The sequence below is a fragment of the Chiloscyllium plagiosum genome, chromosome 4, assembly GCF_004010195.1.
Source record: "Chiloscyllium plagiosum isolate BGI_BamShark_2017 chromosome 4, ASM401019v2, whole genome shotgun sequence".
Taxonomy (NCBI): Eukaryota; Metazoa; Chordata; class Chondrichthyes; order Orectolobiformes; family Hemiscylliidae; genus Chiloscyllium; species Chiloscyllium plagiosum.
In genome coordinates this window covers 36408207-36434200 of record NC_057713.1, presented here as the reverse complement: position 1 = coordinate 36434200, position 25994 = coordinate 36408207, and the positions used below count along the sequence as shown (strand labels likewise).

The following is a 25994-nucleotide window of genomic DNA, read 5'->3' as shown; positions in this document are numbered from 1 at the left end:
GGATTGTTGTGCCTGTGCCAATTCTTTAAAAGAGCTATCCAGTTAGTTCAACAACCCAACTCTTTCAATTCATTAGCAGGAAGGGTCACAGGATTCTGCCTCACTCCATAGATGCCACACCGGCTGGGTTTCTCCAGCAATTTCTGTTTTTATTCCAACTCTTTCCTGTTGTGCTGCAATTTTTTTTATTGTTCAAATTTATATCCAATTCCCTTTTCTAAGTTAGTACTGTTTCTACTGCTCCTTTCAGGAGCATATTTCAGGTAGCTACAAGTCGCTGTGTTTGGAAAGTTTTCTTTAGTCTTCCCTGTGTTCTATTGCTAAGTATTTCTTACTGACTGTGTCAAACCCACCCCGTGAATATTGAACTGTTCTATTATGTTTCATCTTAATCTTCCCTGGGCACAGTGGCTCGGTGGTTAGCACTGCTGCCTCACAATGCCAGGGACCTGGGTTCAGTTCCACCCTCGGGCAAATGTGGAGTTTGCATGTTCTCCCTGTGTCTGCGTGGGTTTCTCCCCCCCCCTTTTCCAGTCCAAAGATGTGCAGGTTAGGTGAATTGGCCATGTGAAATCACCCATCTTGTCCAGGTATGTGTAGGTTAGGTGGATTAACCATGGGAAGTCCAGGGTTACGGGTAAACGATGGGGGCTTGGGGATCTGGGTGGGATGCTCTTCAGAGGGTGGGTGCAGACTCAATGGGCTGAATGGCCTGCTTCTGAATTGTAGTGTACTATGATTCTCTGTTCTAAGAAGAGCAATCCTAGCTTCTTCTTTAAATATCCTACGTAGACTTGGCAAGACCTTGCTTCTGTCCAAAAATGTGAACACCAGCATTGAGCACAGTACTGCACCTGCATAATTTGTAATGTTTTACTTGATCTACTTTACTTTTGTATTCTGTGGCTCCACTAATAAAGCCCAGGATCCGATCTGCCTTTTAAGAGCTTGCCACCATCAAAGATTTGTGGAAATGACTTCCCAGCTCTCTCTGAGCCTACACCTCCTTTACAGTTGTATCTTTTAAATTATATTGCCTCTACTCATTCTTTCTCCTAAACTGCAACATTTTGCACAGCTTGACACTAAATGTTCAACTTGTTTTCATTGTCTTGGCTGATATAGCTGAGAAACAGACACGGGAGCAGGGTGTTTGCATTTGAGCTGTAGAGCAGCTACGTGAGAAAGCACCTTCAGAAAGGGGCATTAAACAACTGAAGGGTGATTATCACCTACCTGAACTAGTAACATAATATTTTACACCAGAAATTTAATAGAAGTGTCTCAAGGACAGACAATATAAAATTACTTTCCCCTCTAAACAGCCTCGAGCATACAAGCTGGTCATGCTCAGTTAAGGAATACAATCTGGTTTATTGTGTCTAGAATAAAACACTTGAGAAAGAAAGTGACCTCTCCCTTGCTGCTTTTTACATGGGAAAATAAAACAAGTGGGAATGCACGAGCGAGGTAATAGCCTGTTATTTGCTGTTTGTGGGAGGTTCAGCACCAGACACTGCAGCTAAGCAGGATTTGTGAGTCTTTGCTGTTTACCCCTCTGTCTTCCTTTAAGCACTGATTCTGCGTTGCATGCACTGAGATTCAATTCCAACAGCTCTCTGATCTTACACACAGTGGTAAATCAGTTTACCTCGGCTTTAAACATGTTCAATGGCCATGCCTCCACTGGTCACTGGGGAAAAGAACTTCACAGATCACTAACCCTCTTAAAGTTAAAATTCTCCTTATCTACTTCTTTAGTGAGACATGCCTTATTTTTAAGCTCTGACCCCTAGTTCTAGTCTTTCCCACAAAGGGAAACATCCAAGGCAACAACCATTCAGAGAGAATCTAACCCTTGACATTCAATGGCATTATCATTATTAAGTTCCCTACTGTCAACATACTGGGAGTTACCATTGATCAGAAACTGAAGTGGACCAGACCAACCAAATGAAATTTTGGATACGAGAGCAAGTTAGAGGCTAGAAATTCTAGTACCACAATATACGAAGAATATGAGTGGGGTTCAGAAAGAGGTTTATGACAATGGTTACAGGGATAAGACTTCAGTTATGATGAATGATTGGAGAAGTTGGGAATGCTTTTCTTGGAGAAGAAATTGAGGAGTCTGGACAGCATGGATTGGGTGAAACTATTCACACTCATGAATACAGCAACATCCAGAAGGCACAGATTGAAAGTGTTTTACAATTGAGGCAAATGCGAAGTGATAATAACCTTTTTACACCAAGGGTAGTTAGAGTCTGTAATGCAATAAAGGCAGGTTCAACTGAAGCAATGAATAATCATTTCAACAGAAACAATTGGGAGGGTTGCGAGAAAAAAGTGAGAGATTGGCATCAAGTTAAAATGCTTAGACAGCCATTCAGACATAATGGGGGTGAATGGCTTCTTTCTACACCTGTAACAATTCTGTGATTCTAAGGTCAGTAACTCACCTCTGGACTCCACAGTGTCCCTCCACCCTCTGCAAGGCACAAGTTATGAATATCATGGAATACTCCCCACTTGCCTGGATAAGTACAGGTTCAACAACATTTAAGAAGCTTGATACCATTCAGGACAAAGCAGCCCAATCATTGGCACCACCTTCAACATTCACTCCCTTCATCTATGCATGTTAGTAGCGTTGTGTACCAGCTACAAGATCCACTGCACTAACTCACTAAGACTCCTTTGACAATACCTTCCAAAATGACTTCTGCCATCTAGAAAGAGAAATGGAGGAACACAACCAAGTCACATACCATCCTTTCTTAGAAAGAATATATTGCTGTTCTTTCACTGTTGCTGAATGAAAAACCTGGAACTCCCTTCCTCGCTGTCCCTACACAGTAAGGACTGTAGTGGTTCAAGAAGACAGTTCCACCAACTTCTGCAGGGCAATTTGGGATGAGCAATAAATGCTGGCCCATCCAGTGCCACACCCCACGAACAAGTTAGAAAAAATATCGCTCTAGGTCAACAACAGAAGGACTTGGGGTGCTGTGTCTCGGGGAGACTGAATGGCCAGCAACTCTTCCTCCATCCAGATAAGGGAATGACACAGAGACTGAAAATCACCTTCTGGTACTTGACCAGGTAGCAGAGAGACTGACTGGATCCAGGCAGCTGCTGACTGGGACCTGGAGCTATTGAACAACCCTGAAACTAGCTTAGCCTGGCATGGCAGAAACAAAGAGTCAAAAAGTGTGTGGTGCTGGAAAAACACAGCAGGTCAGGCAGCATCCGATGAGTGGGAGATTCGACTTTTTAAGCATAAGCCCTTTATCAGGAACGTGGAGGGGTAAGGGGGGGACTGAGAGATAAATAGGGGGTGGGGCTGGGGAGAGGGTGAAATGGTTAACCAAAGTATCGAAAGTACATTCAGAAACTAGATCTGAAGATGGGGAAATGGTTAACCAGTGAATAGGCTAAATAGAACATAGAACATTACAGCACAGTACAGGCCCTTCAGCCCTCGATGTTGCGCCAACCTGTCATACCAATCTGAAGCCCATCTAACCTACACTATTCCATGTACGTCCATATGCTTGTCCAATGTACTTAAAGTTGGCAAATCTACTACCGTTGCAGGCAAAGCATTCCATACCCTTACTACTCTCTGAGTAAAGAAACTACCTCTGACATCTGTCCTATATCTATCAGCCCTCAATTTAAAGCTACGCCCCCTCGTGCTCGCTGTCACCATACTTGGAAAAAGGCTCTCTCTATCCACCCTATCTAACCCTCTGATTATCTTATATGTCTCTATTAAGTCACCTCTCAACCTTAATATTAACCAAATATCTTTAAAAAACTGATTCAAAGAGATATAGTTAACCAAAATGTTGAAAATAATGTTTGGGGATTAAGTCTGAAAGGAGGGCCATTCTGCCCTTTGAAGTACTCAAGGAAGTTACTCATTACAAGGGTAATTAGGGATGGACAATGAATGCTGCTCTTGGCAGCAATGCCTACATCTGGTGAAAGAATAAAGATCAGAAAAACCCAAGTCTTGGCCCAGGCCTTGCTACAAATGGAAACTGATTAGGTTTGGTCTCTGAAGGAGCTGTTACAGACACTATGGGGTCAAATAGCTTCCTCTTGTAGTGTAAAATTCTACATTTCTAACTATCATGAGCGATGTTGCACATTGTCCACTCATCAATGAACATTCTCACTTCTGACCTTATGATGGGGGTGGTGATTGTCATTGATGACAATTGGGCCTAGCACACTATTCTGAGCATTTGAAGGGTGGTGTCAGCACAGTGGTAAAGACCTTAACTCTGATCCACACGGTCTGTGTTCAAGTCCCATCTGCTCCAGAACTGTGTAATAGCATCTGTCAACAGTTTGGTAAGAAAATATCCAACCTGAGGAATTACTGCAGTCTTATCCTGGAGCTGACATGATTGACCTAAAATAACTATGACCATCCACATTTGTCCCAGGTATAACTATCAACCAGCAGATCTGGTTGACTTCAGCTTTTCAAGGGCATTAGCTCAGCCAAATGCAGCCTTGATCTCAAGGACTGCCGCTGTTACCTCATCGTTGGTATTCAGCTCTTTTTTATTCATGTTTGGATCAAGGCTGCAATGAGGTCAAAACTGCTTCTAATGCAATTATATCCTGTTGGAAATTAATCACTTCACCTGATGAAAGAGCAGCGCTCAAAAGCTTGTGGTTTAAAATAAACCTGTTGGACTTCAAAAGCAAATTACTGCAGCTGCTGGAATTTGAAACCAAAAGCGAAAATGCTGGAAAATCTCAGCAGGTCTGGCAGCATCTGGAAGGAGAGAAAAGAGCTGACGTTTCGAGTCTAACTGACCCTTTGTCAAAGCTAATGTGCACCTCCACATTATTAAATTAAGGAGACCAAAACTCCACATAGTACTCCAAATGTGGTCAGCAATGCCTTTTATAATTGTAGCAAAACTTCACTAATTTTATATTTGATCGCACCTGTGAAATACAGCAGCATTCTCTTTGCCTTCCTAATCACTTGTTGTACCTGCACACTAATGTTTTGTAATCAGAGCTTGTGTTACACACAATGGAACTGAAAAGGCTACCAAAGACATGATCAGTATTTTCTTAGCCTCAAGGGATTCCTGAGCGGTTGACACTTAGGGGATACCTCCCATTCCACAATTGTAATGCTTTCTATAACTGAACCTGGTAGGGACGAGGTGGGCCAGTATTTGAGGCCTCAAGGTGTCCTGCAGCTGCTCACTTATTACATGTCAAATCATTATAGGTGTCTTGCTGCTATTCAAAGGTGAAAATAAGCCCCACTTAACTCATACCATGCTCAGCATAACAAGGCTGAGAAAAAGAACACTTTACTGTTTTGTGATTTTTTTTTCTGTTAATACCATACGATTAGGCAAATCCACTGAATCACATCAATGTGGTGAAGAAGAAGAGGCAAAATTAATCTGTCATTTTTAATTGCGGTGAAAGTATTTTTTTATGAAGACAGGCAGTGATGCTACATCATGGACTTGCAGTTTCAGACATGATGTTTCCCCCTTAAGTCACCAGGTGTTGTTGGCAAGGCTAAAATATTATGTAAAGTTGCATTTTTAATGACTCAGCCCATTATATAATCTGCTTTGCTTCCCTCCTTGATAATTGAAAGCTCTACAACCACTGACTTAACTGAGCCACTGTCGAACTGCATGAGGAAAATGTTCAAACCCTACATTTATATAGTGCTCTTCGTGAGCTCAGGTCTTTTCAAAGCGCTTCACAGCCAATAAATAATTTAGATGAGCAGTTCCTGCTACAATGTAGGAAAATATGGTAGCTAATAAGGGCCTACAAAGATTTTTTTAAAATATTTTTATTGAAAAATTTTTCTTTGCAAAATTAGAAAGTTACAGAAACATGAAAATATAGCACCAAAACATCAAAAATAACAATAAACAATGAACCATGCTACTGTAGAAAAGAAATCAAAACCACACTTATTACAAATCAATAAATAAATAACGCCACTTTAGTGCAACAAGACCATAGCTCTCAACCTTCGAGAGCATCAATTATTAAACCCACATTTGTTTGAAAGTCTTCCTCTCATGGCCTGAGGTTTATCAGACCAGACCATCATGGCAAGACAAAAGCCCTAATCAAAATGGCAGACAGATCGGCTTCCGAGTAATTCAAAAGGGCTGCTTACAAACATTTAACAAGGTATTAAAATGACCAGATAGTGAGCACCAGATTTTCATCAGGAAATGGATATTGAGAGTCTGGAATTTTCCTGGCAATATGATCCTTTTTGCTTTGTAGGGAAGTGCACCTGCCCTATTCCTGTGTTGAGGAGTTGGCCACAGATTGGAGACAGACCCATCATCTACAGGCAGCAGTGGAGACTGGAGGATGGCAAGGTTAAGTTAGAAAACAGCATAACTGTATTCATGATCATCCAGCCCTTAATATCTCAGTGTCCAAAGCACTCTCAAATGTCCCATGCCCCTTTTGCCCCCTCCGCGTGTATTCACCCAGTATGCACTAAGTACATAACTAATCAACCATACAATGATGCGAGCAAGTCATTGGAATTTTAATCAAAATAAACATCTGATGGTGGTTGGGCCTAGCACACTATCCTGAGCATTTGAAGGGTGGTATCAGCACAGTGGTAGCGTCCCTAACTCTGATCCACACGGTCTGTGTTCAAGTCCCATTTGCTGTGTAATAACATCTGTCAACAGGTTGATAAGAAAATATCCAACCTGAGAAATTACTGCAGTCTTATCCTGAGATGATTGACCTAAAACAACCATGATAAAAATACATTTGATCAACATTGCCTATCTTACTTTCCAATACAAAATTAAATCAAACACAGGCATAGGAGGAAACCTTTAAACCACTTTATGTGTTTTTAATCTCATCCAAATAAGATAATAAGCATTCAAAACCCTGCAAGAACAGCAAATAAAAGCCAGCACATCCCTTTGTACTGAGTAAACAAACACCTGCTAGAATGAGTCTATATTGCACTTTCGAATCTCAGCCCGCGTCTTCCATTACAGGAAAGGCTGAATGCCTACTTTTTTTTGTGTGTTTCTTGCAGTACCTGATAGGGTTCCCTCATGGTTCCTGCCCCTCTGAGAAGACTTAAAGCATATCTTCTGTAAAAGTTGGCCTGACTCCATGGAAATCAGGAGAGTCTGAGTAGAGACAGTAGAATTATTGAGTGTAGGTTCACCGGCCACACCCTCATCCTGTGCCAACAAAAGTCGCTGAAAATAGGAATCGGGAGTATTTCTGGATTGGGTTCCACCTCCTAACTTTAAAGCCTTTCCACCTCTGTGTCAACATGGATGGCAGTGTGAAAATGCCCCTAGTTTAGGTATAATTGTTGGCCAACATACCGAGGTCAATTCTCTTGACCTTCTTCAAGGTGTTACATCTCCATAGAGGGCCGACTGAACTTTAATTTGGCAGCCCATTCAAAAGATGGTACTTCTGACAGTGCAGCTGCCCCTTCAGACTGTCCTGGAAGATTCAGACCCGATTGCGTGCTTTCAGCTCCATGTCTCATCTTTCTCAGAGCTGAGAATGCTATCATACATCCAAAGAGACAGTGGAAGGTAGTGACCTGTTGATATCATAGTCCTTCTTGAGCCTGAAAGCTTTTCTGATCTGGAGCGGTGAATATTTTCTTTCCTGTAGGATTGGGTGCACACTTGTGTGAATCAATCCGGGAGGAGTTTCCAATGGGTTACATTCTCTCTGTGACGGTCGCTCCACACCAGGTGGGGGAAAGTCCACTCCAACATTACAACTCCCTGCTCTGCCTTTCTTGGCTTCAGAGGTAAGATTTCACCTCAGCTGCTATATGCTTTAAACATTTGTGTTTCTGTCTGAATGTTTGTGGTCTTCAAACTGATGGGAACAGACAGTTTTTATTTCTGGCCACCAGGTGGCAGCATTAAGCATTCCTGATAGAAAAAGTTAAACTTCCCTTCCACTTGTTGTGGTCAGATAAATCGCATGTTGGATACCCTACCTTTGCGATCAGGATATCTTACAGGATATCTCAGAAAGAGAAAGACACTAAGTGCAGTGCCTGATATTTGCTCGACTGTATCAGCCTGTTAGGCTCAGTGGCTAGGTCTCTCCTCTTCTGTATCATGATGTGGAGGTGTCGGTGTTAGACTGGGGTTGACAAGGTCTGATGTCACACAACACCAGGTACAGGTCCAACAGGTTTATTTGAAATCATAAGCTTTCAGACTGCTGCTCTTTTGTCAGGAGAAGACTTAACCTGACAAAGGAGCAGGGCTCAGAAAGCTTGTGATTTCAAATAAGCCTGTTGGACTATAACCTGATGTTATGTGACTTATGACCTCTCTGAATCAGATGATGGTGCCTGACATTGGTAACACTGAGGAAATGCTGCACAGTCAGAGGTGTTGCCCTTTCGATGAGATGTTAAACTTAGGCTTCGTCATCACAATCTCTCAGCTGAATGTAGAAGATCTCAAGACATTTTGTGCAGAAGACTAGGGGAGTCCTTTAGGGTGACAATAATCTTATGTCTTCAGGAGAAGTCTCCTTTTGCAACATCAGCATTGCCTCCTTTTCAAGCCAAGTGTGAAATCTAGTTTGGGCTGTTCTATCCAGCGTCATTTTCTTTTGTGTGTTTGACATTGTTGTAGGTATGCTGATGGGGTACTCCTGTTTCACAATGATGATGTGTTGCGCAGAATGCAGGTCTTGAGTGGAAAGAAGATCAACCATGCCCCAGCTCTACAGCCGCAAATTTCCTTGTCGGACATGAACACACACATTGCTTCCTGTCTGGCTGGATTGATGTACCCAGTAAGCAACCTCCGAACCCAAAGGTAGACATTCAGGCCATGCCAAAGCTGTGCCGAAGATTTTGATTTGAGTTGATTTTATGATTGTCAGATGTACCAAGATACAGCGCAAGTATTGTTTTGTGTGCTATCACATCAAATTATACCTTACACAAGTACACCAGGGTAATGGAACAGAATGCAAAATATAGTGTTACAGCTACAGAGAAGGTGCAGAGAACGATCAACTTTAATATATGAGAGGTCTGTTCCAAAGTCTGATAAAAATGGAAGAAGCTGCCCTTGAATCTGTTGGTGTTTTCAAATTTTTGTATCTTCTGCCTAATGGAAGAGGGTAGAAGAGCATATAACTGAGGTGGGAGGGGTTTTTGATTATGTTGGCTGTTTTCCCAAGGCAGCAGGAAGTATTGACGGACTCAGTGAAAGGAAGAGGCTGGTTTACATGATGGACTGGGTTGCATTCACAACTCTCTGTAATTTCATGCAGTCTCAGGAAGAGTAGTTGCCATACCAAGTTGTGATGCATCCAGGTAGGATGCTTTCCATAGTGCATTTATAAAAGTTGGTAAGAGCCGAATTTCCTTCACCTTCTGAGGAAGTAGAGGCATTGGTTTGCATTCTTAACCATAGCATTGATGTGGATGGACCAGGACAGATTGTTGGTGATATTTACTCCTAGTATGTTCTGGATGCGGAGAGACAATTGGGGTGATTTAGAGTGAGCATGTTGCTTCATGATGCTTTGGCATTACACACCTGGAATCTCCGGTTTCAGTGACAAAACCTACATGCCTCCACCTCCCATAACCTTAACACTGCCCCACTCCTCAGTTTGGGAATCACTGTCCTGATGGGTAAACAAGTAAATCCTGTTTTTGATCTGCAATTTTGAGTCGGAGAGTCATAGAAGTATACAGCAACTCGTCCATGCCGACCAGATATCCAAACCTAATCGAGTCTCATTTGCCAGCAGTTGTCTCATATCCCTCTAAACTCTTCCTATTCATATACCCATCCAGATGCCTTTTAAATGTTGCAATTTGTACCAGCCTCCACCCCTCCCTCTGGCAGCTCATTCCACACACGTACCACCCTCTACGTGAAAACATTGTCCCTTAGGTCCCTTTTTTATCTTTCCCTTCTCACCCTAAACATATGCCCTCCAGTTCTGTATTGCTCCACCCCAGGGAAAAGACTTTGTCTCTTTATCCTATCCATGCCCCTCATGATTTTATAAACCTCCATAAGGTCACCCCTGAGCCTCTGACGCTCCAGGGGAAACAGACCCAGCCTATTCAGCCTCTCCCTACAGCTCAAATCCTCCAACCCTGGCAACATCCTTGGAAATATTTTCTGAACCCTTCAAGTTTCACAACATCCTTCCGACAGGAAAGAGACCAGACTTGCACGCATTATTCCAAAAGTGGTTGAACCAACATCCTGTACTGCCGCAACATGACCTTCCAACTCCTGTACTCAATACTCTGACCAATAAGGGAAAGCATACCAAACGCCTTCTTCACTATCCTATCTACCTGCGACTCTACTTTCAAGGAGCTACGAACCTGCACTCCAAGGTCTCTTTGTTCAGCAACACTCCCTAGGACCTTAGCATTAAATGTATAAGACTTGCTAAGATTTGCTTTCCAAAAATGCAGCACCTTGCATTTATCTAAATTAAACTCCATCTGCCGCTCCTAAGCTCATTGGCCCATCTGGATGACTGGTGTAATTCTCAGAGTAACGGGTAGATTTTCACACAGGATTAGCGGCAAGTTTCTGTTTTAATCTCCTCAACATCATGACTAGTCTTTTGAGAACAAAGTTCACTGTGAATTGGCTGTAGTTTACCCAACTAATCCGATGGTAAGTACTGTTTGAGAAAGATTGGGAGAATTAAACCAGTTTCGGCTCTGCAGAATAGAATGTATGGACAATCTCCATACATTCTGTTAGTTTGCAGGAAACATTGAATTTTGCTTTCCATTTTATTTCTGTGGAGCTGACGTACAGTTAAAATCCTTCAACAAAATTTTAGAATCCAAATTAATTTTATTTCCCATGACTCCGAGGTGATGATGTGTTGATGAACATTTTTTTAATAGATATTTTTATCGAAAATTTAAAATGTTTTTACACGTTTACAAAAGAAAATTAACAAAACAACCCAAGTATAAACATTGATATACAATTAAGTCTTAAATAAATAATAACCAAAATCTATCAAACAGAAAAAAAGTACCGAGAAAAAAAACAAAACTCAACTAACTACTCATCCAACCTACAACTAACCAGAGTGTATGATTAAATCTCTTACATTATTCAAGAGAAAAAAAAACAACGAATAACACAGAAATTGGTAGTGAGATACATGCTCGGAATGTGTTAACATCAGATCATAACAAAACCCATATTTGTGCGGGATTCCTCTCCCAAGGGGCCCTGGACCAGCCAGGTTCGCCCTCTCAATTAAATAAGAGCTCTTGTTAGGATGACCGAAATATCTGTATTTGTGTAATTCAAGAAGGGCTGCCATATTTTATGGAATAATTCGGTTTTTTTGGTGCACTATATTGGTAAGGAAGTCAAGGGGAATACATTCATAACTAATCTGTGCCAATTTGAAAGTCCAGGGGGGCCCTCAGCCACCCAGTTTACCAAAGTATTTTTCCTTGCACAGAAAGAGAGAATGGAAAATAATCTCTTCCCAGTCGTAATTTCAGGTGTCCTTTACCCAATAAGTGTGTCTCCTGTAGGAGAGCTATATCAACCCTTTCTTTCTTGAGGTTTGATAATATTTTCTTCCTTTTGACTGGTGAGTTACTCCCCCTGACATTCCAGGTGCACCATTTAATCGATGATTAACCATAATCACCGGCAAGTCCGAGACCCCTCGGGTGAAGAAACCCTATCCAAAACATCCTGAGCATAGAGCATATAAAATTCACAAAAATAAAGGCTCTTTAATACACTCAGATCAATATAATAAAAACTATTTCTAAATAAAAAAATATAAAACGTATTTAAATGGAGATTTTCCCCCTTGTTCCCAGGGGGCATCACTTCCTTTCCAAAAGCCCATCATAACCTCTCCCAACCAGTGCCCCACCCTTGACCCAGGCACCCCATGATAGGATAAAGAAAATTCAAATATACTACTGAGCTAGAATTAACAATGAGTACCCTACCCCCCAATGTTGAAATGTTGGTCCACGCCACCCTCCCGTCCTGGCACCTTCCCCTGCCACCGCAGAAATTGCAAAACCTGCGCCCACACCTCCTCCCTTACTTCCATCCAAGGCCGCAAAGGAGCCTTCCACATCCATCAAAGTTTTACCTGTACATCCACCAATATCATTTATTGTATCCGTTGCTCCCGATGCGGTCTCCTCTACATTGGGGAGACTGGACGCCTCCTAGCAGAGCGCTTTAGGGAACATCTCTGGGACACCTGCACCAATCAACTACACCGCCCTGTGGCCCAAGATTTCAACCCACCCTCCCACTCTGCCGAGGACATGGAGATCCTGGGCCTCCTTCACCACCGCTCCCTCACCACCAGACGCCTGGAGGAAGAACGCTTCATCTTCCGCCTCGGAACACTTCAACCCCAGGGCATCAATGTGGACTTCACCAGTTTCCTCATTTCCCCTTCCCCCACCTCACCCCAGTTCCCTCATTTCTCCTTCCCCCACCTCACCCCAGTTTCAAACTTCCAGCTCAGCACTGTCCCCATGACTTGTCCTACTTGCCTATCTTCTTTTCCACCTATCCACTCCACTCTCCTCTCTGATGTATTACCTTCATCCCCACCTCCATTCACCCATTGTACTCTTTGCTACCTTCCCCCACCCTCCTCCCTGACCTATCACCTTCATCCCCACCCCAACTCACCTATTGTACTCCATGCTACTTTCTCCACACCCCCACCCTCCTCTCATTTATCTCTCCACCCTGCAGGCACTCTGCCTATATTCCTGATGAAGGGCTTTTGCCCGAAACGTCGATTTTGCTGCTCCTCGGATGCTGCCTGACCTGCTGTGCTTTTCCAGCACCACTCGAATCTAGAATCTGGTTTCCAGCATCTGCAGTCCTTGTTTTTAACCTGTAATAGTGCCCAAAAAAAATTTAAAGAAGAACAGGGAAATCATCACCAGGGTTTTGGTCAATATTTATCACTCAGTCAAAGTTAACAAAGACAGATAAACTTGTCTTTATTGCATTACTATTTGTGGGGGCTTGCTGTGTGCAAATTGGCAGCACATTTTCTACCTCACAACAGTGACAATGCTTCAAATATGTATAATTGGCCGTAAAGCTCTTTAGGATGACCTATTGTGAAAGGTACTATCAAAATGAAAGTCTTTTTTAAAACTACATTGGTTATATAACATGGTATTTTTAAAATCTAACCCCCAACCTACCTCAACGAATACATCCCTTACACTTCCATAACTGGCTTTGTGTACATTTACAGGCTGTAGGTTAGTATGCAGGCAGGAGGAGTGGTGAAATAAGGTGCCTTGCTTTAGCAGCTTGCCACTGCTGACCAGAATCATGCCCACTCCCCCCCCCCCCCCCCCCCCCTATCCCCTTGTGACTGTAAAAGCAGTGAGGGAGTAGCACCATTGCCAGGTGAGGTCCTGATGTGGACTAGTAAGCACCTCCTGCCCCATCCTGACATTGTACAGATTTAACATCAGAGAAGAGGCCTCTGCCAATGTGACAGTAGATAGAGTATCAAGTTAATGAGAGAGCTGGGTCAGATAAAACTAAATTTAAATGTCTGAAGAGAAAAGCTGGAGTGCATAATAGCAATTTGGAAAAAGAATCTATAAGGTTATGGCAGAGAGTGCAATGGCAGTAAAGTGCATGAGTGAATTGAATTGAATTGAATTCATTGTCATGTGTACTGAGGCACAGTGAAAAGCTTTGTCTTGCGAGCAATACAGACAGATCACAGAGTTAGTGACTGATGCCACATTAGGAATAATAGTCAGAAGTTAAATTTAGAGACAGTATAACAGAACACATGAAGCATGATTAGCAACATAGATGATTCAGTCACACATGTAGAGGTGAATGAGTTTCAGCTTCTCAGAGAACAATGAATATATTCATTGAATATATTCAAGGCTGTGTCAGACACATGTTTGATGGAACATAGAACTATGCAGCACAGGAACAGGCCCTTTGGCCCACAATCTTCGGCCTGCCCTTAGTCCATATCCCTCCATTCCTTATGTGTTCATGTGCTTATCTAAAAGTCTCTTAAACACTTATCATATCTGACTCCACTACCACTCCTGACAGTGTGTCCTACACTCCTACCACTCTCTGTGTCAAAAAAAAACCTTCCCCTCACATCTCCCTTGAACTTTGCCCCCTAGTTTCAGACATTTCCAGTTTGGGAAAAAGATTCTGACCATTAACCCTTATGCTTCTTATAATTTTATACACTTCTATCAAGTCTCCCCTCAGCCTCCGCTGCTCCAGAGATACCAACCCATGTCATACCCACTAACCCACGCAGCATCCTGGATTCTTCTGCACCATCTCCAAAGCCTCCACCAACCTCCTGTAATGTGATGACCAGAATTGAATGAAATCTTCTACGTGTGGCCTCACCAAAGTCTTACAAAGCTGCAACATGATTCTTGTAACCAATTCCTCGACCAGTAGAGACAAGCATATCATACACCTTCTCTACCTCCCCTATCTACTTGTGTGCCACTTTCAGGGACTGGAACCCAAAATCCTTCTGCCATTCCTCTGCCCATATTAGATTAGATTACTTACAGTGTGGAAACAGGCCCTTCGGCCCAACAAGTCCACATCGACCCGCAACCCACCCAGACCCTACATTTACCCCTTCACCTAACACTACGGGCAATTTAGCGTGGCCAATTCACCTAACCTGCACATTTTTGGATTGTGGGAGGAAACCGGAGCACCCGGAGGAAACTCACACAGAGAGTCGCCTGAGGCAGGAATTGAACCCAGGTCTCTGGCGCTGTGAGGCAGCAGTGCTAACCACTGTGCCACCGTGCCGCTATTGAGCTATATCCCGCTGTAACTTTTGACAGCCTTCTACATTATCCACAATTCCACTGATCTTTGTATCATCTTCAAACATACTAACCCACCCATCTGCATTTTCATCTAAGCCATTTATATATCTCACAAGCAGCAGTGGTCCCAGTAGTAATGAAGAGGATTGATGAGTGCAGAGTGGTGAATATGATCCATATGGACTTCAGTAAGGCATTTGACAAGGTTCCTTGTGGTAGACTGGTTAGCAAGGTTAGATCTCATGGAATACAGGGAGAACTAGATATTTGGATACAGAACTGGCTCAAGGGTAGAAGACAGAGGGTAGTGGTGGAGGGTTGCTTTTCAGACTGGAGGCCTGAGACCAACAGTGTGCCAAAAGGATTGTTTCTGAGTCCACTGCTTTTCATCATTTATATAAACAATTTGTATGTGAACATAGGAGGTGTGGTTAGTAAGTTTGCAAATGACACCAAAATTGGAGGTGTAGTGGACAACGAAGAAGTACAAAAGGATCTTCATTAGATGGGCCAAGGGGCCAAGGAATGGCAGATGGAGTTTAATTTAGATAAATGTGAGATGCTACATTTTGGAAAGGCAAATCTTAGCAGGACTTATACACTTAATGGTTAGGTCTGGGGATTGTTGCTGAACAAAGGGACCTTGGAGTGCAGGTTCATAGTTCCTTGTAAGTGGATTCCCAGATAAACTTTAATATGCTTGCCTTTATTGGTCAGGGCATTGAGTATAGGGGTTAGGAGGTCATGTTGCGACTATCCAGGACATTGTTTAGGCCACTTTTAGAATATTGTGTGCAATTCTGGTCTCTCTCTTATAGGAAGGATGTTGTGAAACTTGAAAGGATTCAGAAAAGATTTACAAGGACGTTTCCAGGGTTGGAGGGTTTGAGCTATAGAGAGAGGTTGAATAGACTGGGGTTACTTTTCCTGGAGCATCGGAGGCTGAGTGGTGACCTTATAGAGGTTTATAAAATCATGAGAGGCATGGATATGATAAATAGCCAAGGCCTTTCCCCTAGGTTGGGGAGTCCGGAATTTGAGGGCATAAGTTTAAGGTGAAAGGGAAAGATTTAAAAGTGACCTAAGGAGCAACTTTTTCATGCAGATGGTGGTGCATGTATGCAGTGAGCTGCCAGAGGAAGTGGTGGAGGCTGGTACAATTGCAACACATCTGGATGGGTGTATGAATAGGAAGGGTTTGGAGGGATATGGGCCAAATGCTGGCAAATGGGACTAGATTTGTACAGGATATCTGGTCGGCATAGATGAGTTGGACCGAGGTGTCTGTTTCCGTGCTGTATATCTCTATGACTCTGTGACTCTATGGATCCCTGTGGGACAACACTAAGCACAGATCTCCAGCCTGAAAAACAACCTTCCACCACTACCCTCTGCCTTTCTGAATTGGCAAGCCAATTCTGAATCCATGACCTACTATGAGGGACCTTGTCTAAAGCCTTATTAACATCAATGTCGACAACATCCACTGCTCTACCCACATTGATCACCTTCGTCACCTGCTCAAAAAATTCAGTCAAGTTAGTAGGGCATGACCTACCCTGCACAAAACCATGCTGACTGTCCCTAATTAGGCCACACTTTTCCAAATATGCGTAAGTGGTTATGGGAGAAAGGCAGCAAAGTGGAGTTAAGGCCACAGTCAGATCATCCAGGATCCCATTGAATGCTGGAACAGACTTAGAGGGCTGAATGGTCTTCCCCAGCTGTTATTTTATAACATCTTTCAACCACCATTTATCTGAGTTCTCCTTTCCATCACATCCACTGGTTCCTGATCACTAACCGGGTCTAAAGCCACTGTCTAATCTAATGGGTGTGATTATGTGAGGGTGTGAGGTAACATTCCACCTCCCATGTTTATCACCAAGTCTGAACCAGTATGTTTGAGACAAAGTTCCTTAAGTTGCTAACACTTATTGCAGATGCAGTTACCAATCACCAAACATCCCACAAACTCCCAAATGTTTCAGATGCAGCACACCCCTCGTACTGCTGTCTCCATTAATTAATTTCAATTTCAATTAATTAATACCTTTAATTAATTGAAATTGGATATAATTAATCGGCTTGGTTTATTTAGTCATTTTAACCAGTGAAGATGTTTAAATTATTATTCCTAGTAAAGGTGAAGTCACCATAGTCTTATCAGACTTTAGGGCTGCTCTCTCATTAGAGAGAAATTGACTGAAGATAGTTTAACCTTAGAATCACCACTGGGTGATGGGAGTGGTTGAGATGGAGAGCCCTTCACAGTAACCTCAGCTGATAATGGGAATTGAACCACTGTTCAGCCAAATGAACAAACCAACCTCCACATTATTATTCCAATAAAGTATTGGTGACACGTTCCTAATCATGTCCGTAATGTTAAAGGTTTAGATGGAGAGGAATTTGTTAAGAGTGTACAAGAACATTTCTTGATTCAGTATGTGGATGTACCTACTAGAGAAGGTGCAAAACTTGTCCTACTCTTGGCAAATAAGGCAGGGCAGGTGACTGAGGTGTCAGTGGGGGAGCACTTTGGGGCCAGTAACCATAATTCTATTAGATTTAAAATAGTGTTGGAAAAGGATAGACCGGATCTAAAAGTTGAAGTTCTAAATTGGAGAAAGGCCAATTTTGACTATATTAGGCAAGAACTTTCGAAAGCTGATTCGGGGCAGACGTTTGCAGGTAAAGGGACGGCTGGAAAATGGGAAGCCTTCAGAAATGAGATAATGAGAATCCAGACCAGAGAAAGTATATTCCTGTTAGGGTGAAGGGAAAGGCTGGTAGGTATAGGGAATGCTGGATGAGAAAAAGAAATTGAGGGTTTGATTAAGAAAAAGAAGGAAGCATATGTATGGTATAGTAAGGATAGATCGATTGAATCCTTAGAAGAGTATAAAGGCAGTAGGAGTATACGTAAGAGGGAAGTCAGGAGGGCAAAAAGGGGACATGAGATAGCGTTGGCAAATAGAGTTAAGGAGAATCCAAAGGGTTTTTACAAATACATTAAGGACAAAAGGGTAACTAGGGAGAGAATAGGGCCCCTCAAAGATCAGCAAGGTGGCCTTTGCGTGGAGCCGCAGAAAATGGGGAGATACTAAGCGAGTATTTTGCATCAGCATTTACTGTGGAAAAGGATATGGAAGATATATAATGTAGGGAAATAGATGGTGACACCTTGCAAAATGTCCATATTACAGAGGAGGAAGTGCTGGATGCCTTGAAATGCATAAAGGTTGATAAATGCCCAGGATCTGATCAGGTGTACCCGAGAACTCTGTGGGAAGCTAGAGAAGTGTTTGCTGGGCCTCTTACTGAGATATTTGTATCATCTATAGTCACAGGTGAGGTGCCGGAAGACTGGAGGTTGGCTAACGTGCTTCCACTGTTTAAGAAGGGTGGTAAGGACAAGCCAGGGAACTATAGACCAGTGAGCCTGACCTCAGTGGTGAGCAAGTTGTTGGAGGGAATCCTGAGGGACAGGATGTACATGTATCTGGAAAGGCAAGGACTGATTAGGTTAGTCAACATGGCTTTGTGCGTGGGAAATCATGTCTGACAAACTTAATTAAGATTTTTGAAGAAGTAACAAAGAGGACTGATGAGGGCAGAGCTATAGATGTGATCTATATGGACTTCAGTAAGGCGTTCGACAAGGTTCCCCATGGGAGACTGATTAACAAGGTTAGATCTCACGGAATACAGGGAGAACTAGCCATTTGGATACAGAACTGGCGCAAAGGCAGAAGACAGAGGGTGGTGGTGGAGGGTTGTTTTTCAGACTGGAGGCCTGTGACCAGTGGAGAGCCACAAGGATCGGTGCTGGGTTCTCTACTTTTTGTCATTTACATAAATGATTTAGATGCGAACATAAGAGGTACAGTTAGTAAGTTTGCAGATGACACCAAAATTGGAAGTGTAGTGGACAGCGAAGAGGGTTACCTCAGATTACAGCAGGATCTTGGCCAGATGGACCAATGGGCTGAGATGGAGTTTAATTCAGATAAATGTGAGGTGCTGCATTTTGGGAAAGCAAATCTTAGCAGGACTTATACACTTAATGGTAAGGTCCTAGGGAGTGTTGCTGAACAACGAGACCCTGGAGTGCAGGTTCATAGCTCCTTGAAAGTGGAGTCGCAGATAGATAGGATAGTGAAGAAGGTGTTTGGTATGCTTTCCTTTATTGGTCAGAGTATTGAGTACAGGAGTTGGGAGGTCATGTTGCGGCTGTACAGGACATTGGTTGGAATATTGCGTGCAATTCTGGTCTCCTTCCTATTGGAAAGATGTTGTGAAACGTGAAATGGTTCAGAGAAGATTTACAAAGATGTTGCCAGAGTTGGAGGATTTGAGCTATAGGGAGAGTCTGAACAGGCTGGGGCTGTTTTTCCTGGAGTGTCGGAGGCTGAGGGATGACAAGTGGATGGATAGGGTAAATAGGCAAAGTCTTTTCCCTGGGGTTGGGGAGTCCAGAACTAGAGAGCATAGGTTTAGAGTGAGAGGGAAAGATATAAAAGGGACCTAAGGGCCAACTTTTTCACGCAGAGGGCGGTACGTGCATGGAACGAACTGCCAGAGGAAGTGGTGGAGGCTGGTACAATTGCAACATTTAAGAAGCATTTGGATGGGTATATGAATAGGAAGGGTTTGGAGGGATATGGGCTGGGTGCTGTCAGGTGGGACTAGATTGGGTTGGGTTGGGATATCTGTTCGGCATGGACTGGTTGGACCGAAGGGTCTGTTTCAATGCTGTACATCTCTATGACTCTATGTTGATTAAAATAACTGTGAGGCCTCTTGTGACATAATAGTATTGTCCCTCCATCTAAGCCAGGAAATCTGGATTTAAGTCTCACCTGCTCCAGGGACATGTCATAACATCCCTGAACAGGTTGTTTAAAAATGTCCACATGTTCCGCCTTTCAAACACTTACTGGTTCAAGCTTCTGCAAACCACGACAAGAATTTTCCTGCAACTTCTGTTTTTGTTTCTGATTTACAGCATCCACAGTTCTTTCAGTTTTTAATAAACATAACAACTTTATTTAAGGGAGGTGGAGACTGAAAACAGGACAGTGTGAACCTAAAATCTGTATTAGAAAAATTGCCTATTGAGGAGATTATAACTTGATATTTGAAATATCATAATTTTGGATAAGTTGAGCCAACATGGTTTTGTGAAGTGGGAATCAGTTGTAACTGATTGATGTAGATTTGTCTGAGGAAGTAAGCAGCAAAATGCACAAAGGGGAACCTGTAGATGTGGTGTACTTGGAATTACAAAATGGGGCCACGTCAAAGGCTACTACAAAAACCGGGAGTAACATATCAGCATTGACATTGGTCAGCCACCAAGAGGCAAGAAAAAAGATAAGTGGGCCTTTTTCAGGTCGGCAAGTTGTGATCAGTGGGGCGCCATAGGATTAAGTACAAGGGCCAGAACTAGGGAATATAAAGTGGGAAAATGTGAATGTAACCACATTGGCAGGAAGTACAATGAAGCAGTGTATGATTTAAATGGAGGGAAATTGCAGAACTCTGAGGTATAGCGGGATCTGAGTGTCCTGGTACATACTGCTAAAAAATGTTAGTTTGCAGCTGCAAGTGACAGGAACGGCAAATGTAATGTGGTGTTGATTGCAAAGGTTACCGCACGGCCTTGGTGAGACCACATCTGAAGCACCGTGTACAGGTTAAGCCTGCTTGGTTAAAATAGGATATAAATATGTTAGATGCAGTTTAGGGAAGGTTACCTTGACTCATTCCTGGAATGCATGGTTTATTTTATGAGGAAATGTTGAAAAGGTTGGTCCCATTCTCGTTGGGATTTAGCAGAAAAATAAGTGATTTTGCTGAAACATATTATCTGCTTAGGGGACTGGATAATGGAGGGATGTTTCATCTCTGTGGGGAAGGCTGGAATTAGGGAGTGGAGTTTAAAAATGAAGATCTACTTTATACATCAGAGTAGGAGAATGTTTTTTCTCTGGAGGTGGTTAGTCTGTGGAATTCTCTTCCCCAGGAAACAGTTGAAGCTGGATCATTGAATTTATTCAGGGCTGATTTAGATCATTTTTTGATAAACAAGGGAGTCAAGGGCTTTGGGGACTGAGGAAAGTATAGTTGAAACCACAACCAGATCAGCCATGTTGTTATTGAATGACAGAACAGGCTGAAGGGAGGAATGGTCTACTTCTCCTAGGAGCTACATTCTAGGGCTTCTCAATGTGTTTGTACTTTGTTCCCTGGGAATGTGTCATTATCCTCTGTACACATTGATTACAGCTGTTCCTGGCATTGTCTGCACATTCTCAGCCCACGTGGTCGAACAGCTTTCTAACATTCACTGCCCACTCTCAGACAATGACTGTTGGCAACTGCTAATTTTGCAAAAGTATCTGTGGGAATGCACAACAGTGAAAGCTTAAGTTCTTCAGGAGAGTAGGTGGAATGAGAGGATGCTAGCAAGCTAAACCTTCCTGAGGGACATAAACCCAGCCAGGCCCCAGAATTACACGAGATTTACAAAAAGGACAATGCTATTTGGTCCAATCAGTTTTTCCTCCACACAAGCTGTAATCCTCATCTGTATGGTTACTCTCTTCCAAAATTCATGTCCTTCAACAACCAATCTAACCTATTCTTGATACTAATATTCTCTCTTTTAAACTACTGACTCAAACCCTCTATTCGAAAGAAAATCCTTCTGCTTTCTACCTTAAATCTCTTACGTTTAATCTTCTTTGTTCCCTCAGTCTGGATCACCCAATCATTTCCTGTTTCTATCCGCTTTGTCCAACCCTTTATCAATCTCTATCAATTTAATTAATATAACTCTGAAAGGACAAACACAGTGAGTGACAATCAAATACAGTTTGAAAAGTTAAGATTATAATTTTCCCTCAACCTGAAAATATTAGAGTCCATTATCAAAGATTCAATAGGATAGCACTTATAAACAGTGACAGGATCAGACAGAGTCCACATTTTCAAGGATGTAGCGAGGGGAGTTGACAAAGGGCAGCTGGTAGATGTATTTTGTTTTGGACTTTAGAAGGCTTTTGATAATGTCCCATCCCTTAACATAGAACATAGAACAATACAGCACAGAACAGGCCCTTCGGCCCACAATGTTGTGCCGAACATTTGTCCGAGCTTAAGCACCTATCCATGTACCTATCCAATTGCCGCTTAAAGGTCACCAATGATTCTGACTCTGCCACTCCCACACAGGCAACGCATTCCATGCCCCCACCACTCTCTGGGTAAAGAACCTACCCCTGACATCCCCCCTATACCTTCCACCCTTCACCTTAAATTTATGTCCCCTTGTAACACTCTGTTGTACCCGGGGAAAACACAATATTCCAGATGTGGCCGCACCAGAGTCCTATACAACTGCAACATGACCTCAGTACTCCGGAACTCAATTCCTCTACGAACAAAAGCCAGTACTCCATAGGCCTTCTTACAAACTCTATCCACCTGAGTTGCAACCTTCAAAGATCTATGTACATAGACCCCAAGATCGCTCTGTTCCTCCACCTGACTAAGAACCCTACCATTAGCCCTGTATTCCGCATTCTTATTTGTCTTTCCAAAATGGACAACCTCACACTTGGCAGGGTTGAACTCCATCTGCCACTCCTCAGCCCAGCTCTGCATCATATCTAAGTCCCTTTGCAGCCGACATCAGCCCTCCTCACTATCCACAACTCCACCAATCTTCGTATCGTTTGCAAATTTACTGACCCACCCTTCGACTCCCTTTTCCAAGTCATTAATAAAAATTACAAACAGCAGAGGACCCAGAACTGATCCCTGCGGAACTCCACTTGTAACTGCGCTCCAGGCTGAATATTTACCATCTACCACCACTCTCTGACTTCGAGTGGTTACTTCATGCTAATGCTTATGCTAATATAAAATTTTAATGTAAAATTAAGGCACATAGGATTGGGTAGAGTTCTGAGCTGAATAGAGAGCTGGTTGCCCAAAGGAAACGATGAGTAGGTATAAGCAAGTTTTTCTCTGAGTGGCAGCCAGTGACAAGAGGAGTCCTGCATGGTTCAGTGCTTGGACCTCAGCTATTCACAGTATTTGTTAATAATTTAGATGAAGGAGCTAAATGTAATATTTCCAAGTTTTCAGATGATGCAAGGCTGAGTGGAAGGGTGAACTGTGAGGAAGATGCAAATATACTTCAGTGTGATTTGGACAAATTGAGTGAGTGGGCAAATGCATGAAGTATAACGTAGATAAGTGTGAGTTAGCAAAAACAGGAATACAGATTATTAACTGAATGGTGACAGATTGAGAAAGGGGAAGGTGCAACAAAACCTGCGTGTCTTGCCCATCAGTCGCTGAAGGTAAGCATGCAGGTGCAGCAGGAGATGAATATGGCAAGTGGTATGCTGGCCTTATTAGTGAGAGGATTCAAGTACAGGGCCAGGAATGTCTTACTGCAATTGTACTGAGGCTTGGTGAGAGCACACCTGGAGTATGGGGTTCCGGTCCCTTATCTGAGGAAGGATGTTTGGCTATGGAGGAAATGAAATGAAAGTTTACCAAACTGATTCCTGGGGCAACAGGACTGACATATGAAGAGAGACTGGATTGGTTGGACTGTGATTAGAGTGGTGCTGGAAAAGCACAGCAGGTCAGGCAGCATCCGACGAGCAAGAAAATCGACGTTTCAGGCAAAAGCCCTTCATCAGGGTCCTTGATTTTCCTGCTCCTCGGATGCTGCCTGACCTGCTGTACTTTTCCAGCAATACTCTAATCTTGACTCTAATCTCCAGCATCTGCAGTACCCATCTCTGTCTTGGTTTGGACTATGTTCACTGGAGCCTAGTTAAATGAGGTGGGAATAAAATTTGATAAAAATGTTTTTAAAAATACTGGTAAATTCAAACAGAATCATACAGGACAAAGGCAGAAAGAATGTTTCCAATACCAGGGAATCCAGACCAGGGGTCACAACCTAAGGATATGATGTGGGCCATTTAAGACAGAGATAAGAAGAAATTTCCTTACCCAGAGAGTGATGAGCCTGTGGAATTCTATGCGACAGAAAGCAGTTGAGGTCAAAGTGTTTCCAAGCAGGAGTTAAATCTCGATATAGTCCTCAGGGCAAAAGGGATCAAAGTCCAAGCGGAGAAAGTGGAAACAGGATTATGAGTTGGATGATCAGCCATTAACATGTTGAATGACAGAATTGGCTCGAAGGGCCAGACAGTGTACTCCTTCGCCTTTTATTAAATATAGAATAGATCATAGAATCCAGACAGTGTAGGAACAGGCCCTTCGGCTCAATAAGTCCACACTGACCCTCTGAAGAGTAAATCACCCAAACCTACTCCCCTACGTTTGCCCCTGACTAATGCGCCTAACCAACACATCCCTGAACACGATGGGTAATTTAGCATGGCCAATTCACCTAACCTGCATATCTTTGGATTGTGGGAGGAAACACACGGCGAATGTGCAAATTCCACACAGACAGTCGCCCAAGGCTGGAATTGAACCCAGGTCCCTGGCGCTGTGAGGCAGCAGTGCTAACCACTGAGCCACCATGCATTTTCTATGTTTCTATGCTATTTTTCTCTTGCTCTGCTAATATAAGTGAAGACTCTTACTGGGTTTAGTTTGGTTACTCTGGAAGCTCTCTGGTATCCCTCCCAAATGACCAGTTCATACTCACGGGCAAGCAATGAATTTTGACTAACTAACGGACTGTTCAAGTCCTTTATTCTCCTTACACACAGTTTCTCAGTAGGACTTGTTAAAAGGCTTTTGCTGAAAATGACCTTTCAACCCATTTGAAGACAGTCTCCTGTGATACCAGTTGAATATCAGGGTCACTGGATAACCATATGCAAGACTCTAAATTTTGATTTCTTAATTTCTCACCTCAGCAGGAGAGTTGGAGTAGGAATTGGACTCAGTAGCTTTAATCTAGACACAATGAAACCTATAATGGACCGAAGGGTCTCTGACCTGAACCCACCTAGTCATCCCAGTGGTAATTCTGCACATGGACCTTTTTGAACCTGGCTCTGCAATGCATAATGTTCAACCATGATTTTGGGCTTTCTTTTGCAGAAGTGTCACAAGCATCATGAGTTGATTTGTTTCATTGTCTAACTAGTTTGTGTGTTTTTTTTATTTTGAAGTGCTGTCAGTATTGGTCTGGAGCCTTGGGAGCTGTTGAGAACTGTCTGTCCTGTGCCAACTACCAAGTTCCTATATACAAGCCAGGTGAACCGGAGGTAGGAGGCTGACCTGGTTCTCATGGGCCCAATCATCAGGATGCTGCCTGACCTGCTACGCTTTTCCAGCAACCCATTTTTCAGCTCTGGTCTCCAGCATCTGCAGTCCTCACTTTCTCCTTCCAATCATCAATATGGCTAATTGATGGGTTAAGGATACCTCAGTGAAAATTTGAATTAGCTGTAGAATGTTTCGAATCAGTGTGTCAGACTCGGAACTGCTGAGAATTTTGAGTTCATCAGCTGGATACAGCACTCTGATGGCATGCCTAGCATGGGTTAGACATGGAATAAAGTTCCCTCGACACTGTTTCGGCAAATACTCGCAGGCATGTACAGATTGGATTATATCCAGAGTGGAGGAAATAAGCATTATGAGGAAAGGGCAGGAAAGTGGACATAAGGATGGTCAGCTGAAACAGCTTACCTTTCATAGTCTTATAAAACTTCCTTAGGTAACCCGCATGAAATTCTTGAGTCATATCTTAGGCATCATAGCTGAGACGTTGTTGAGTACCATCGCTTTGCCGAGGTGTAAGCAACATTGAAGAACCCCAGCTGCCCTTTATGATCTGATAGGGGAAAATAATACCTGAATCAGTTGAACACAGTTGTAGCTCCTGCACGAGAAGCCATTACTTGAAGCCAGTCCTCCACTTGTGTGTTTTCTGGCGTCAGCCCCAAACCAGTTTTCTGTTTCAGAAGTGCAAATATTACCATGGTGTCCATGGTCACTCCATTGAGTAGCTGGTGTTTGCTTGATAAAGATACAACTTTGTAACTTTGCATAGCTG

The 25994-nt window shown here is 42.9% G+C and overlaps 1 protein-coding gene across 3 annotated transcripts in view; it reads left to right on the top strand.

Annotated features, from left to right (window-relative positions):
- Positions 1 to 25994, top strand: part of LOC122548955 (tubulin delta chain-like) — an 81668-nt gene that overhangs the window by 38239 nt on the left and 17435 nt on the right. For all 3 annotated transcript variants that reach the window (XM_043687971.1, XM_043687972.1, XM_043687973.1), the window contains 3 exons: positions 7699 to 7840; positions 8688 to 8873; positions 25105 to 25200. In XM_043687971.1, the coding sequence (XP_043543906.1) occupies positions 7699 to 7840; positions 8688 to 8873; positions 25105 to 25200 (424 nt within the window). The remainder of the gene's footprint in view (positions 1 to 7698; positions 7841 to 8687; positions 8874 to 25104; positions 25201 to 25994) is intronic.